The following is a 13,515-nucleotide window of genomic DNA, read 5'->3' on the forward strand; positions in this document are numbered from 1 at the left end:
TGTATTTATCCTGCTTTGGGTTTGGTAAATTTCTTGAATCTATGAGTTATTCTTTTAGTCAAGTTTGGAAAATTGTTGGCAGTATTTCTTAATATTTCTGTTCCCTTTTCTCTCTCTCTTCTCACCTCCTGAAACTCTAATTACCCATATGTCACATTGCTTAACATGGTCTCACAAGTCACTGAGGCTCTATGTATTTTCTTCAGTATTTTTCTTTTTCTCTGTATGCTTGCTTTGATGACTTCTACTGATCTGTCTTCAAGTTTAAGAAAGATCTTGCTTCTGTTGTGTCTAACCTGCTATCAATTACACCCAATAAATTTTTTCAACTTTTTCTTCAGTTCTAAGATTTCCATTTGGTTCTTTTATATGATTAATATTCTTTCTCTTTACCCATTACCGTGTATCCATCTTTCACGTAGAACAGGAGTCCCCAACCCCGGGGCCGTGGACCAGTACTGGTCTGCGGCCTGTTAGGAACCAGGCCGCACAGCAGGAGGTGAGCAGTAGGCGAGTGAGCAAAGCTTCATCTGCAGCTCCCCATCTCTCCTCATCACTCGCGTTACCGCCTGAACCATTGCTCTACTCCCCCCATCCCTGTCCGTGGAAAAACTGTCTGCCACGAAACTGGTCCCTGGTGCCAAAAAGGTTGGGAACCGCTGTTGTAGAATATTTAACATATTTAATCATAATTTTCCATCCCTGCCGAACAACTGCTGAGTCAACTGTGACTTGATTAATTATTCAACTGTTTTTCTTGATTATTCTCTTAATTATTGGTAATACTTCTCTATTTGTTTACATGTGTAAGAATGCTTTTAATTAACTGAACAGTGTACATATATTATAAACTCTGGATTATGTTATTTTATTCTGAAAAGTTTTGAATTTTGTTCTAACAGTCAGTTAAGTTACTGGTGGATCATCTTGAACTTGTGAGACTTTATTTTATACTTTTGCTAGAGAGTGTCCATTTCAGTTTTGTTCTTAGATCTAGGCCTTGTCTTTAGTCTAGTTTTGTGTTAGTTCTGAGTATGGTCTTTACTCCTAAAGTGTGGCAGTAGTAGCAGTGGGCAGATGCTAAAATCTCAGGTCAGTTCTTCAGCATTGTAGCTGTTTTTCCCCACTGTGATCCTTGAAATTTTACCCCCGCCCCCAATGCAACTGCAGTTCAAGTTAAAGCCAAGGATTTGAAGGGAGATAATACAGAAGTTTGGGGCTCCAAATAAGGCCAAATTTAATATTTACTCAATCAACCTCATGATGAGGGGTAGGAATCCCTAAAACAGTATAAAATGATTTCAAATGTAAGTTATTATTATTATTTGTGGTGATAATTATTAAGAGAACATATTAAATATTAGCAAGATCAGGGAACTTATCTTACGACCCAGTAATTCTACTTCTTGATACAAAGGGTGTGTGTACTATGTTCACTACAACACTACTTTTAATAGTGAAACGCTGGAAATAACTTAATGTCTATCAGTTGTGGCATTTTTATATAATTTAAGGTATAGTCATACTGTGAGATATTTTGCAGCAGTTCAAAAGAATAATGTAGGTCCATAGGTACTAATATGAAAAAATACTATTTATTTATTAAGTTATTAAGTAAAGTAGTTGCAAAATTATATGTATGGTACTTTATATAATCTTCCCCTATGCACAGATGTGTGTTCATGTGTGTGTGTACATGCACATGTGTATATATACATATATACATACATACTCATGCTTACCCAAGTGCACACACCAAACAGCGGTTGCCGTTAGGAAGAGGTGAGTGTGATAAGAGAGCAATGTAATGGGAGGCAGTGGTCAAAGGAACTTTAGCCTTCCCTCTAAAATTTTAATCTTTTCCAAGGAGAATGTATTTCCACAGAAGTGAAAACCATTTTTTAAAAAGATTGGGAGTAGAGTCCAAAAGACATGGACTCATATTCTATTCTGTTCCTTATCACTAGCTATATAACCTTGTACAAGTTATTTAAATTTTCTGAAATTCTGTAAAATATGCTACTGTGAGAATTTAAATGGGATAGCCTACACAAAGTGCTTGAAAAATACCAGGCACTCAATAAACAGCAATAGATTTAATAATACTGAACATTTCTTCTTGTACCTTTTGTAAGACAGAATAATTTGTTACCATGTCATCTAGCTATCTGAATCATTCTTACCCTGCCTTTAGTTTACCTTTTTACCTTTGCTTCTTTGGGTTTTTCATGTAGGACCGGCTTTCTAGTTGTGTAATCATTTCTGTGGCTGACCTCAGTAAATGAATGGATTAGTTAATTGTGTAACCTGCATGTTGCATTGTAACAAGTGAAATGTATTTTGTTCCTGATCCCTAGTAGCTCCAAAAGCACTCTGAATTTTTCCCTGTCCTTTAAATTTGGAGCTCAAATTGAACAAAATTTAGGCAAGGGTAACCATTAATAAATCTTAAAATGCTTTACACAATACCTGTTTATCACAAAATGTTACTTGCAGCACTCATCATTTGCTAAAAACTTAACTGCTCTAGTTTCCCTTCCCTGAAAACTCTTGGATTTGGCAAATAACATGTTTTTAAAAATGATTCCTGCTTAATGCTTTGTGTTTGTTTGCTTTGTATTTTGCTTCCCCACTTTTCTTCATCAGTGACTCATAACTTATCTTTATTTTCCTCTCTTTAGTTCCTTTCTTCTAATATATATATAAGGACAGACAATAGACAGGGAAAAAAGGTTTTTTGGGATAATTATTTGGAAATACTTCTTTCATTCAGACATGGCCTAAAATTACCAAAAACATTCATTTGACTAAAAAAAAAAGCATGTAAAATTCAAAAACCATTTTCAGTTTTTCTTAATCAAAAAATGTAAAAAGCAACATAATATCAAGATTAAACATGCAAAGCACAAAATATTGAAAGAATTAAACATTAGAACAAAAGAATGCTATAATCCAGGCAAAAGATGACCATGAACTGCACCAAGACCATGGCTAAAAACATCCAGAAGGAATAGAAAAAAAAAAAAAAAAAGACTCAAAAAAGAAATAAGTAATAAAAATCTTCTGGTACTTAAATTTATACTCTTAAAAAACTAGTTGTTTTGAGAAAGAAGTTACTTGTGTCAATGATAAATTCTCATCAAGCAATAAATGAAGTTGTTGGGAAAAAAATGCAGTGCTCTCAAGACAATGCTGTGGCTGTGGTATTTGTCCTTCAGTGTTATAGTTTATTACAGATAATCTCTAATTTCTTAGATTTTCATTTTTTCAACCATAACATTGTGATAGAATTGAGGACTACTTTTTAATGCATTAGAGTTAATAAAACTAAAATTAAAAAGCCTAAAAGGATCTTTAGTAACCCTATTATGAAAGCTTAAAAAAGAGTTTATTAAATTTCACGATAAGAAATATACTGATGAAAACATTAAAAACTGGTCTCAAGCTCAATGACATTCCATCTAAATCTATCATTAGTAGACATTTACATCACCCTTTACCACTAAAAATACCTATGTACACTTCTGCTTCTGTCAAAATAAAGTAGATGCATTTCATATACCTATTCCTCATGCTAAGTACAACTAAAATCCCTGGACACTGTATGTAATATTAGCATAAGAAGCTTCTGAAAGGTGGAGAGAAGGCAGACTGGCTGGAGACCTTAGGATCCTAGGAACGACTTGGTAATGAGCTCCCTGGGTTTTCATTTTGCCTCATATATCCCAGACTGGATATCTAGCCAAAGGACCAGGAAAAAGGCAGACTATGCAAGACTGAAAACTTTTAGGTAGTAACTACTCAAGTCAAACACCACAGAAAAAACTACGGCCCCACCACCACCCACACTAGCAAAGCCTACACTTTCACCTTTGCTGGGCTATTACAAGGTGCCCTGATCCTCCTGCTGGGGCGGTGTCAGAGAAGGCTGACTGGGGAGCCAGGACTTTTCATTCCCTCTGGAAAGTAACAAACCACATCCTCTGGTGTGAGTGGAGCCCATCTGGGAAGGCTGGACTTCTACTCCCATCTAGTGGTAACAAGGCATTCTTCCCCCTCCTCACTGGGAGAATGTCAGAGGAGGCCTAGTGGAGAGTCAGGGCTTTTACCACCGCTCAGTAGTAGCAAGGCCACATCTACACGGGAGCAGTAAAGAGGTGCTCCTGCCCTTTCCCAGCCACGGGCTTATCAACAGAAGCCTAGTGGGCAGCCAGAACTCCCACTTTTGACTAGCAGTAACAAGAAGCCCTTCTCCCCTCCATGAGTGTCCATGGAGACTCTGAACTTCCAGTACTACCTGGAAGCAACAATGACCCAGAGTCTTAAAACATAATACCCAACATGTCCGGATCTCAATAGAAAATCTCTCATCAAAGCAAGAACCAGGAAGACCTCAAAGTGAGTAAGAAATAACAATCAACATGTGCCAACCCCAAGAAAATGCAGAAGTTAGCATTATCTGACGAGCATTTTAAAGCCCATCATCATAAAAATGCTTCAATGAGCAATTATGAATTGCCTGAAACAAATGAATATTATAAAAAGTCTCAGCAAAGGAAAAAAGGATACAAAGAACCAAATGGAAAAAACACAGTAACTGAAATAAAAAATTTCATGGGATGGTTCAATAGCAGAATGGAGGGGATAAAGGAAAGAATCAGTGAATGGAAGATAGAACTCTAAGGATTACTCAATCTGAAAAACTGAGAGACAAAAGACTGAAAAAAAGAAATGAAGAGAGCCTCGGGGACCTGTAGGGCTGTATCACAAAAAGACCTATGATTTGTGTCATCAGAGTCCTGGAAGGATAGGAGAAGAGAGGGCAGAACTGCAAACGTATTCAAATAAATCAGAGCTGAAAACTTCTCAAATTTGGCAAAAGACATCAGCCTACAGAATCAAGAAGCTGAGAATTTTCCAGATAGTATAAATCCAAAGAAATTAGTTCCAAAACATATAACAGTAAAACTTCTGAAAACTAAAGACAGGAAAGCTTGAAAGCAGCAAGAAACAAATACCTTATCTGTAGAGAGAAAAACAATTCAAATGACAGTGGATTATCTGTTAGAAATCATAGAGACGAGAAAGAAGTGGCACAGCATTTTTCAACTGAAAAGAACTGTCAACCCAGAATTCTATATCCACCAAAATATCTTTCAGAGATGAAAGGGAAATGAAGACATTCTCAGATGAAAAAAAAGAAAAAACCCAGAGACTGCCACCAGCCGACTTCTCCTAAAAGAATGAATTTAGAAATTTTCTAAAGAGAAAGGAAATGATAAAAGAGGAAATCTTAGAACATCAGGAAGGAAGAAAGAATATGGTGGAGTAAAAATATGGGTAAATACAATAGACACATGGAGAGGGCACAGCTAAAGGGTATGGGGTTTCTTTTGAGGTGATGAAAATTTCTAAAATTGACTATGGTAATGGTTACAAATTATCTGTATTCATACTAAAACCCATTGAATTATGCAGTTTAAATGGGTGAATTGTATGGTATGTGAATTATATCTCAATAAAGCTGTTTTCAAAATCAGCATAGTGGTAGCCTGAGGAAAAGGGACAAGAGAACTTTCTGGGCATGATGCAAGTTTTATATCTTGATCTAGGTCATGGTAACCCAGGTGTATGTATAAATTGCCAAAATTAATCAAGCTAAACCCTTATAGTGTACCTACTCTTATGACAAATATACCTTAATAAAAATTACTAAGAATCTCAAATTTCTCTCCAAAATGCTTTTACCAATTTATACTCATACCAATAGTATTCTAGAATTCAGGTGGTCCACATCTTACAAATTGTAATATTGATAACTGACAGGCTAAATATGGGGCCTTATTGTGGTTTGAATTATCAACCCCTTATTGTTAGCGAGGTTGTTCATCATTTCCATTGGGTTTTTTTTTTTGATATTCATATTTTGAAAGGTAAGACTTTTCATACCATTTTACCAATGTTCTATGGCTTGTTTGAAATTTTCTTATCTCTTAGTCACTTATGTATGTTACAAATACCCTCTCTCAAAATGAGTCTTGTCTTCTTTATTGTTATGCTGCATCTCAATAATCTAGAAATTTATGATATAGTCAAAAGTAACATTTAATCATGTAGTTTGCATATATGTCTGTGTTTCTTTTAAAATAAATACTTCTGTAACACAAATGGTTAAGTTTGTCTCCTATATTGTCTTCAATCCCCGTGGAAGCATGTGCATGCATGTGTTAAGAGGTAGGAATCTAATTTTATTTCAAAATTGTCTTTATTTTTTCATATGGCTAACTTATTTTTGTTTGTACCATTTATGATGGATTATTTCTGGATTCTTTTTTTCTGTTTAATTAATCATTTTTTCTATTTCTATGCCACTTATATACTGTCTTACTATTATAGTTTTATAATAAATCTTGATATCTAGAAGGGTAAAAAAAATGCCCATTTATTTAGATTGCTAGTAAAATATAAGATAAAATCATGGTGTTTCTTGAAGAGAATGTTTTGTAAAGGTGAGGGTTTTTGTCTTCAAATTCCTCAGGTTTTTTTTATTGTGTCAAATTAGACACAAACAAGTTGAAAATATACATCTTTTTATTTTCCAAAGTAATTTTTAAGGGTGAAAATTATTTTTTTGCCCTTAACAACGTACACTTTTCCATTTTTGTTCTGCCCTCATCTAAACAATAATGACTATAGAGGTCTGCCAGTGGCACCTCAAATTTAGTTTCACTTTTAATTTTACACATCAGTTTGTTGTTTTTAATTGGACAGTTGAAAATTACAAATAGGAAGTCAGAGGAGTTTAGAATACCAATACTTCCATTGTCTTTACTTTACTTTGAAGAGTCTTTAATTTCTGTCTAGGAGTGGTCATATTTTTGACTGGATAGCTTCTACTTTCTTTTTTTTTATGTTTATAGCAACTTTATTCATAATGGCCTAAACCTGGAAGCAAGAAAGATGTCCTCTAGCAGGTGAATGGATAAACAGTGGTACATCTAGAGAATGGAATTATCACTCAGCTCACTATCAAGACATGAAAACACATGGAAGGATTTTTTTTTTTTTTTTTTTGCGGTACGTGGGCCTCTCACTGCTGTGGCCTCTCTCGTTGCGGAGCACAGGCTCTGGACACGCAGGCTCAGTGGCCATGGCTCACCGGCATGTGGGATCTTCCCGGACCGGGGCACAAACCCATGTCCCCTGTATTGGCAGGCGGACTCTCAACCACTGCGCCACCAGGGAAGCCCCCACATGGAAGCATTTTAAATGCATATTGCTAGGTGAAAGAAGCCAATCTGAAAAGGCCACATACAGTATTAGCCTCTGCTTTCTAGCCATTAACTGGGTACAAAATTGGTGGAATGCGACCTGGAAGAATTCTAGGCCAGATTTAAATAAGAGTGAGTACTTGCTTTCTTTGAATGTATTAATATATTTGAATATTTTTGAATGAGGGAGTCTCTATACTTATCTATTAATGGTTTAGACTTATCAACTGCTTTTTGTAGCTCTTTTTTGTTCTCTAGCTATTTTGGGAATTGAGAGTAAACTATGGAAATTACGACTATAGTAAAAGTTTAAAAAATGATCCCATAAAACATTGAAATCCAGATAATTAAGACTTACCTCTATTTCTTTTCTTAAGTTTTCATGTGTCTTTTTTTCTTCCTCAAGAAAACAAGTTTTTTCAATGATGGATTCTTTTACAGTTATAATTTTATCCTTTAGGTTTGTAATGTCTTCCTGTATATTTATAGAATTTAAAATATACACATCAAACAATGAATGGTCAATATAAATCCAAGATTTTCAGTGTTTCTATAATTTAAGAAAACTAGCCATCATATTTAATTTTGATAAATAGGATTAGAATATTACTTCTATAGGTACGAGGAACAAAGAATGGTTGTTCAAACAAGCAAACCTTAGATTTGAAAATATAGACCAAATGAAAATAAGACATAAAGGGAAGTGGTAGTCACAGGGGCAATTGCCCAGCTACAATATAAAGGGTATTTTTAAATTCTTTAGCAAGAAATAATAGATATTTTAAGTTTTTATCTCCCAACATCTTCAAAGACTATTAAGAAAAAGATGCTTAGGGTACAATTATTAATTCATATTGTTTGTATAATAGCATTAAGCACACTAAATTGATTTTAATTGGTCTGTATCCATTAGCCTGGAAGCTAGAGTTTCAACATCTTTGTGAGTCACACCTTCTGTAACAAATGGATTAATTGTTCACTGTGATTTTGTTTGACTATATATTTTTATTAATCTATAAGGGATTTGGGGATGTTTCCTTCATGCATTTGCACATATGGCATAGTTGTTACATAACTCATGCACTTATACAAGTTTTCAAATTTGTGAATCGAGTTAGAGCACCCATGGGTATTTTATTAAGTTAATGATAAGTTTATCACTTAGTAAGTGTACTTGCAATAAAAGGAATAATAGAAAACATTTTAATAAGTGATATTTCAAACCTGTACTTGTTTCATCAGGTTTCCTTCTGGATTTTGGAGATCCTGCATAAGTTCCTCTTTCATTGTCTTTAGTTTTTTAACAAGGTCTCGTTTCTCATTGAGTTCAGTCATGAATGACCATTTGCTCTCTACCTCTCTCAAACTATCTTTATGTGCTTTTATTTTTGCATAGTATTCATTATATCTTATCATTTGTTCCTCAAAATCTTCTTGTGCTGCCTCTATGTCAAATTTAAGCTTCACATTTTCTGTATGTAAGGATTTGATTTGATTTTCCAGGTTTCCACACTGAAGTTTGGTAGTCTGTATGGCAGCATCTTGCTGATAAATTTGCCTTTCTGTTTCTTTAGTTTCTGCAGAGACAGATGCTATTTGTGTTTTAAGCTCATGAAGTTCATTCTGTAAGATATTTCAACATTATTATTATTAGTTCATGATATTCAACATGAAAGAAAAGTCATTGTTTTGATCCATAGTGTGTGTAGAAAAATCACTTAACATAAAAAATATATATTTATCAGATACAGAAAAATTGATGCATAACCGGAGACATGTAATATAGTAACAAAATTATTTTATAATCAGAGGGAGCCCAGGGTTATATATTTCTTATTTTTTAATGTTCATCTAATTCTAAATATTAAAATTTTATCCTTTGTCTTAATATTTTAAATGTAAAAGATACTTTACAATCATTTTACTAATATATTTGTGGGCAATCAGAAGTACAAACTAAAGAAAAACTGTATGATAAAAATGATAAAACCCTGAATTGAAAACACAAAAGATCTAGGTTCTAGTGTCCTTACTACTATTTACTAGTTGGGGTGATCATACATAACAAACTTAATTACCCTATTCAAACCTCACTGTCTTCACTTGTAAGATGAGTTTAAAGGTATATTTAGCTTTGCCTCTCTGAGGCATTTGGCATTTCTAACCAGCACCTCCTTTTTAAAACCTCCCAGCATTCTTCTCTTCTTCACCTCAGATATCTCTGAGCATTGCTTTTCAATCTCGATGGTTCCTTCAAATACAGGTTTTCCTCAGGATGCAGTCATCATAATTTCCTCCTCTCATTCTGTATATACTCCTTGGGTAATCTTATCCATACTTAGATCTTGAGATACATATATGCTAATGATTCACAGAATGTAAGTGGCTGTTAAGTCCTATACCCAGCTGCCACTGGCCATCTCAAATTCATCGTGTCCAAAAATCAGACTAATCCTCCCCTCCCCGATCCCAACCTGCTCTCCCTTCTATCAGTCACATTGTCGGAATCACAAAACCTCCGTGACATATAACTAGTGTTTATTGCTCATGTGATAAGAAGCAACTGGGCTTGGCTAGGTGGTTCTGTTGACTTTGGTTGGATTTCCTCAAATGTCTGGAAGTTGGCTGGCTGTAAGATGATTTAGGTTGGCTTCAACTGGGCCAACCGGGGTGCCTTGGCTTTGCTTCACATGTATCTTATCCTCCAGGGGGCCAGGACAGGTATGTCCTTCTCATGATGATAGCAGATGCAGAAGAATGGAAGCCCAATTATGGAACAACTTTTTCAAACTTCTGTTTGAATAACATCCCAGCTGGTCACATGATCAAATCTCAGTGGAGGGGTAGAAAGTATGTCCACCCATTATGGGAGGGCATTATAATGATAAATGGCAAAGGGTGTATACACGAGGATGAAGATTTGGGACTAAAAATGCAAATTACCACACCCCTATGTTCCCAAACTTAGTTAATGGTATTCCTTTGGGAGCCATATTTAATTCCTCCCTTTTCTCTTTTTTTTTTTTTTTTTTTTTTTGTGGTACGCGGGCCTCTCACTGTTGTGTTCTCTCCCGTTGCGGAGCACAGGCTCCGGACGCACAGGCTCAGTGGCCATGGCTCACGGGCCCAGCCGCTCCGCGGCATGTGGGATCCTCCTGGACTGGGGCACGAACTCGTGTCCCCTGCATCGGCAGGCGGACTCTCACCACTGCGCCACCAGGGAAGCCCCTCTCTTCTCTTTATATTTAACTATTCATCAAATTCTGTAGATCCTCCCACCAATAAAACTGTAGGCCTTTATCCTTTTTCTTCTATCCAGTATGGTCATCCTCTTTAAATGAATCTATAATTTGGGGAGGAAAGCACTTCACTAGAAAGGCAGACCCAGCCTATCCTTTTCTTGGCAGAGACAAGAGAGGGAAGTACACTGAAAAATACAGCGTGCTGATGAACTTCAACCTCTATCTCCAGCTCTAATATTTAAAATGACCACTTGACAGTTCTATCTGGATATGTAATAGATGTCTCAACTACACAGGTTCAGGAAAGAACTTTTAATTTGCACACCCAACATGTTCCTCTTCCAGCTTTCCTGATTTCAATAAACTGTACCACTTTCCACCTGGACACTTAAAAACCTAGTAGTCATTCTTGATTCTTCCCTTTACCTTAACCCCCACAACCTATTTACCAACAAATCTTGATGGTTGGGCCTCCAAAATATATAAAATCCCAGCTCACTTCTGACCAGTCTTTGTAGCATAGTCCAGCTTCCAACTGGTCTCCTGTTTCCATGCTTCCTCCTCTCCCCCAACTAGACTCCATTTTTCAGGCAGAAGAATCCTTTAAAAACATAAATCATATCATGCTACTTCCCTGCTCAAGATCCTCCAGTGGTTTTCCATTGCACTAATAATAAAATTCAAATTCTGTAATATGGCTTTTAAGGCCATACATGCTCTAATCCGTATCCACTTTGCCATCCCTCTCGTGTACTACTCTCCCCACTTCCAGCTTCCTTTTGTTTATGAAATACACCTAGTTCCTTCTCTCCTAAGGGCATTTGAAATTGTTCCCTGCACCTTAGAATTCTCTATCCCTAGATATTACCTGCTGGGGTCTTTGTCTTTCACAATTCAGCTTTATTACTACTCCTCAGAACAGTCTTCCCTGAATCAAAATATAAATTAACTATCCACCTTCCTCCCCCGTTATTCTCTACACATCATCCTATTGTATTTCCTTTGTAACACCTCAATCAATGGAATTACTTTATATCTTCATTGCTTGCCTGCCCTAACTAGAAAGTAAACTCCATGGGTGCAGTAAACTTGTCTAACTTCTTTACCACCATCTTCCCTGTAGTTAAAATAGTACCTGGCACAAAGTAGGTGCTCTATAAATATTTAATAAATGAGTGAATGAATGATGTACATGGAATGGTCAGGAAAGGGACACATGACCTGTCAACCAGATCAGGCTGTTGACCCTATTGATCAATATGGGGAGATGGCATTTACACTAATTTGGTCATCATCTCTTCTCTTTCTTAGACTAACATAACTAATAGACTGTTGACTTTTCTCCCTGGCTTTATTCAATTCCTCCTCCGATCCACTTCTACTCTTTCACTAGAATTTTATGTCTTCTTGTTGTTGTTGCGTCTCCCCCTCCTCCTGCTTCTCTTCCTCTTCCTCCTCCTCCCTCTCCTTCCTTCTTTCCTTCCTCTTTCTCATCTCCCTCTCCCCTTCTCGTTCCTTTCTTTGTTAATAGATTTATTGAAATATAATTGATATAAACTACACATATTTAAACTTTACAATTTAATAAGTTTTGACTTAATTTTATGATCATAAGACTGTCACAATTAAGACAGTGAACTTATCCACTACCCACATGTCCAAATATCAGACATGTCCAAAAAAGTTTCCTCCTGATCCCTTGTGATCTATCCTTCCCTCCTCAGCTCTCTGTTTCCAGGCAAACATTCATCTGCTCTGTCACCAAAAATTAGTTTGCATTTTCAAGAATTTTATATGAAAAGAATCATACAATATATACAATGTTAGTCTCACTCCTTTCACTCAGCCTACTCAGAGATTCATCCATGTTGTTAGATATATCAGTAGCTCTTTCTTTTTATTGCTGAGCAATATTTCTTGTACGAATATACCACACTTTGTTTACTCATTCATCTGGTAGACATCTGTGTTGTTCCTGGTTTTCCAGTGGGCATACACTTTTATTTCTCTTGGGTAAATGAATAGCTAGAAATTGAATGTATGGGTTATATGGTAGATATATTTTAAACTTTTAACAAACTGTAAACTATTTTCTCAAATGGTACATCACTTACATTCCAAAATAATTGGGTCTGAGAATTCCAGTTCTTTTATATCTGCACCAGCACTTGGTATGGTCAGTCGTTTTAAATTTACCCATTCTAGTGGGTATAGAATGAAATCTCATTATGATTTCAATTTGCATTTCTTTAATAATTGATGATACTGAGTATCTTTTCATGTGCTTGTCTTTTGCAATATCTTTTTGCATGAAATGACCATTGAAATCTTTTGCCCATTTTTAAACTGGGTTGTTTGCCTTCCTGAATTGTTAGAGTTCTTTATATAGTATAAATAAATTCAAGTACATTGTCAGGTATGTTTTCAAGTATTTTCTCCCAGTCTATGACAACCCAAATGCCCATAGGGCCCCAGCAGGTATACCTCATATTCATTTTCATAACAGTGCCTTTTGAACAGAAATAAAAATGTTTTTAAATGAAGTCCAATTTTTAAAATTTTTGGGTACTATTTAAGAAATCTTTGCCAAACCCAGCATCACTAAGTTTTTCTCCTATATTTTCTTCTAGATACTTTGTACTTTCAATTCTTGTATTTAGGCCTATGATCCATTTTTAGTTAATTTTCATATACAGTATGAGGTGGAAACTGAAGTTCACTTTTAGCATGTAGCTGTCCTCCACCACTTGTTGAAAGATTATCATTTCTCTAATGAAGTGCCTTGGCACCCGTCTTAATCAGTTCGGGCTTCTATAAAACAAACAAAAAAACAAATAAAAAAACGGAAAAACACCATAGACTGGGTGGCATAAACAACCGACTTGATTTCTTACAACTCTGGAGGCTAGAAAGTCCAAGATCGAGGTGCAGCAGATTTGGTTACTGGTGAGAGGCCTATTCCTGGCTTGCAGACAAACACCTTTTTGCTGTGTCCTCATATG

The 13,515-nt window shown here is 35.8% G+C and overlaps 1 protein-coding gene across 2 annotated transcripts in view; it reads right to left on the minus strand.

The window, feature by feature from the left end:
• CCDC122 (coiled-coil domain containing 122) overlaps positions 1–13,515 on the minus strand; it is a 36,573-nt gene that overhangs the window by 17,539 nt on the left and 5,519 nt on the right. Inside the window, exons 1-2 of one of the 2 annotated variants that reach the window (XR_003791749.1) lie at positions 8,496–8,874; positions 7,630–7,746 (exon numbers count right to left, since the gene is read on the minus strand). Coding sequence is in view for 1 of the 2 variants with exons in the window: in XM_029210358.1 (XP_029066191.1) it covers positions 7,630–7,746; positions 8,496–8,894 (516 nt within the window). In the remaining variant the exon portion in view is untranslated. Of the gene's footprint in view, positions 1–7,629; positions 7,747–8,495; positions 8,895–13,515 lie in introns of those variants that run through there. The other variant, XM_029210358.1, reaches the window with a different exon arrangement.

The sequence above is a fragment of the Monodon monoceros genome, unplaced genomic scaffold (assembly GCF_005190385.1).
Source record: "Monodon monoceros isolate NGI ecotype Baffin Bay Population unplaced genomic scaffold, NGI_Narwhal_1 Super_Scaffold_8, whole genome shotgun sequence".
NCBI classification, from domain to species: domain Eukaryota; kingdom Metazoa; phylum Chordata; class Mammalia; order Artiodactyla; family Monodontidae; genus Monodon; species Monodon monoceros.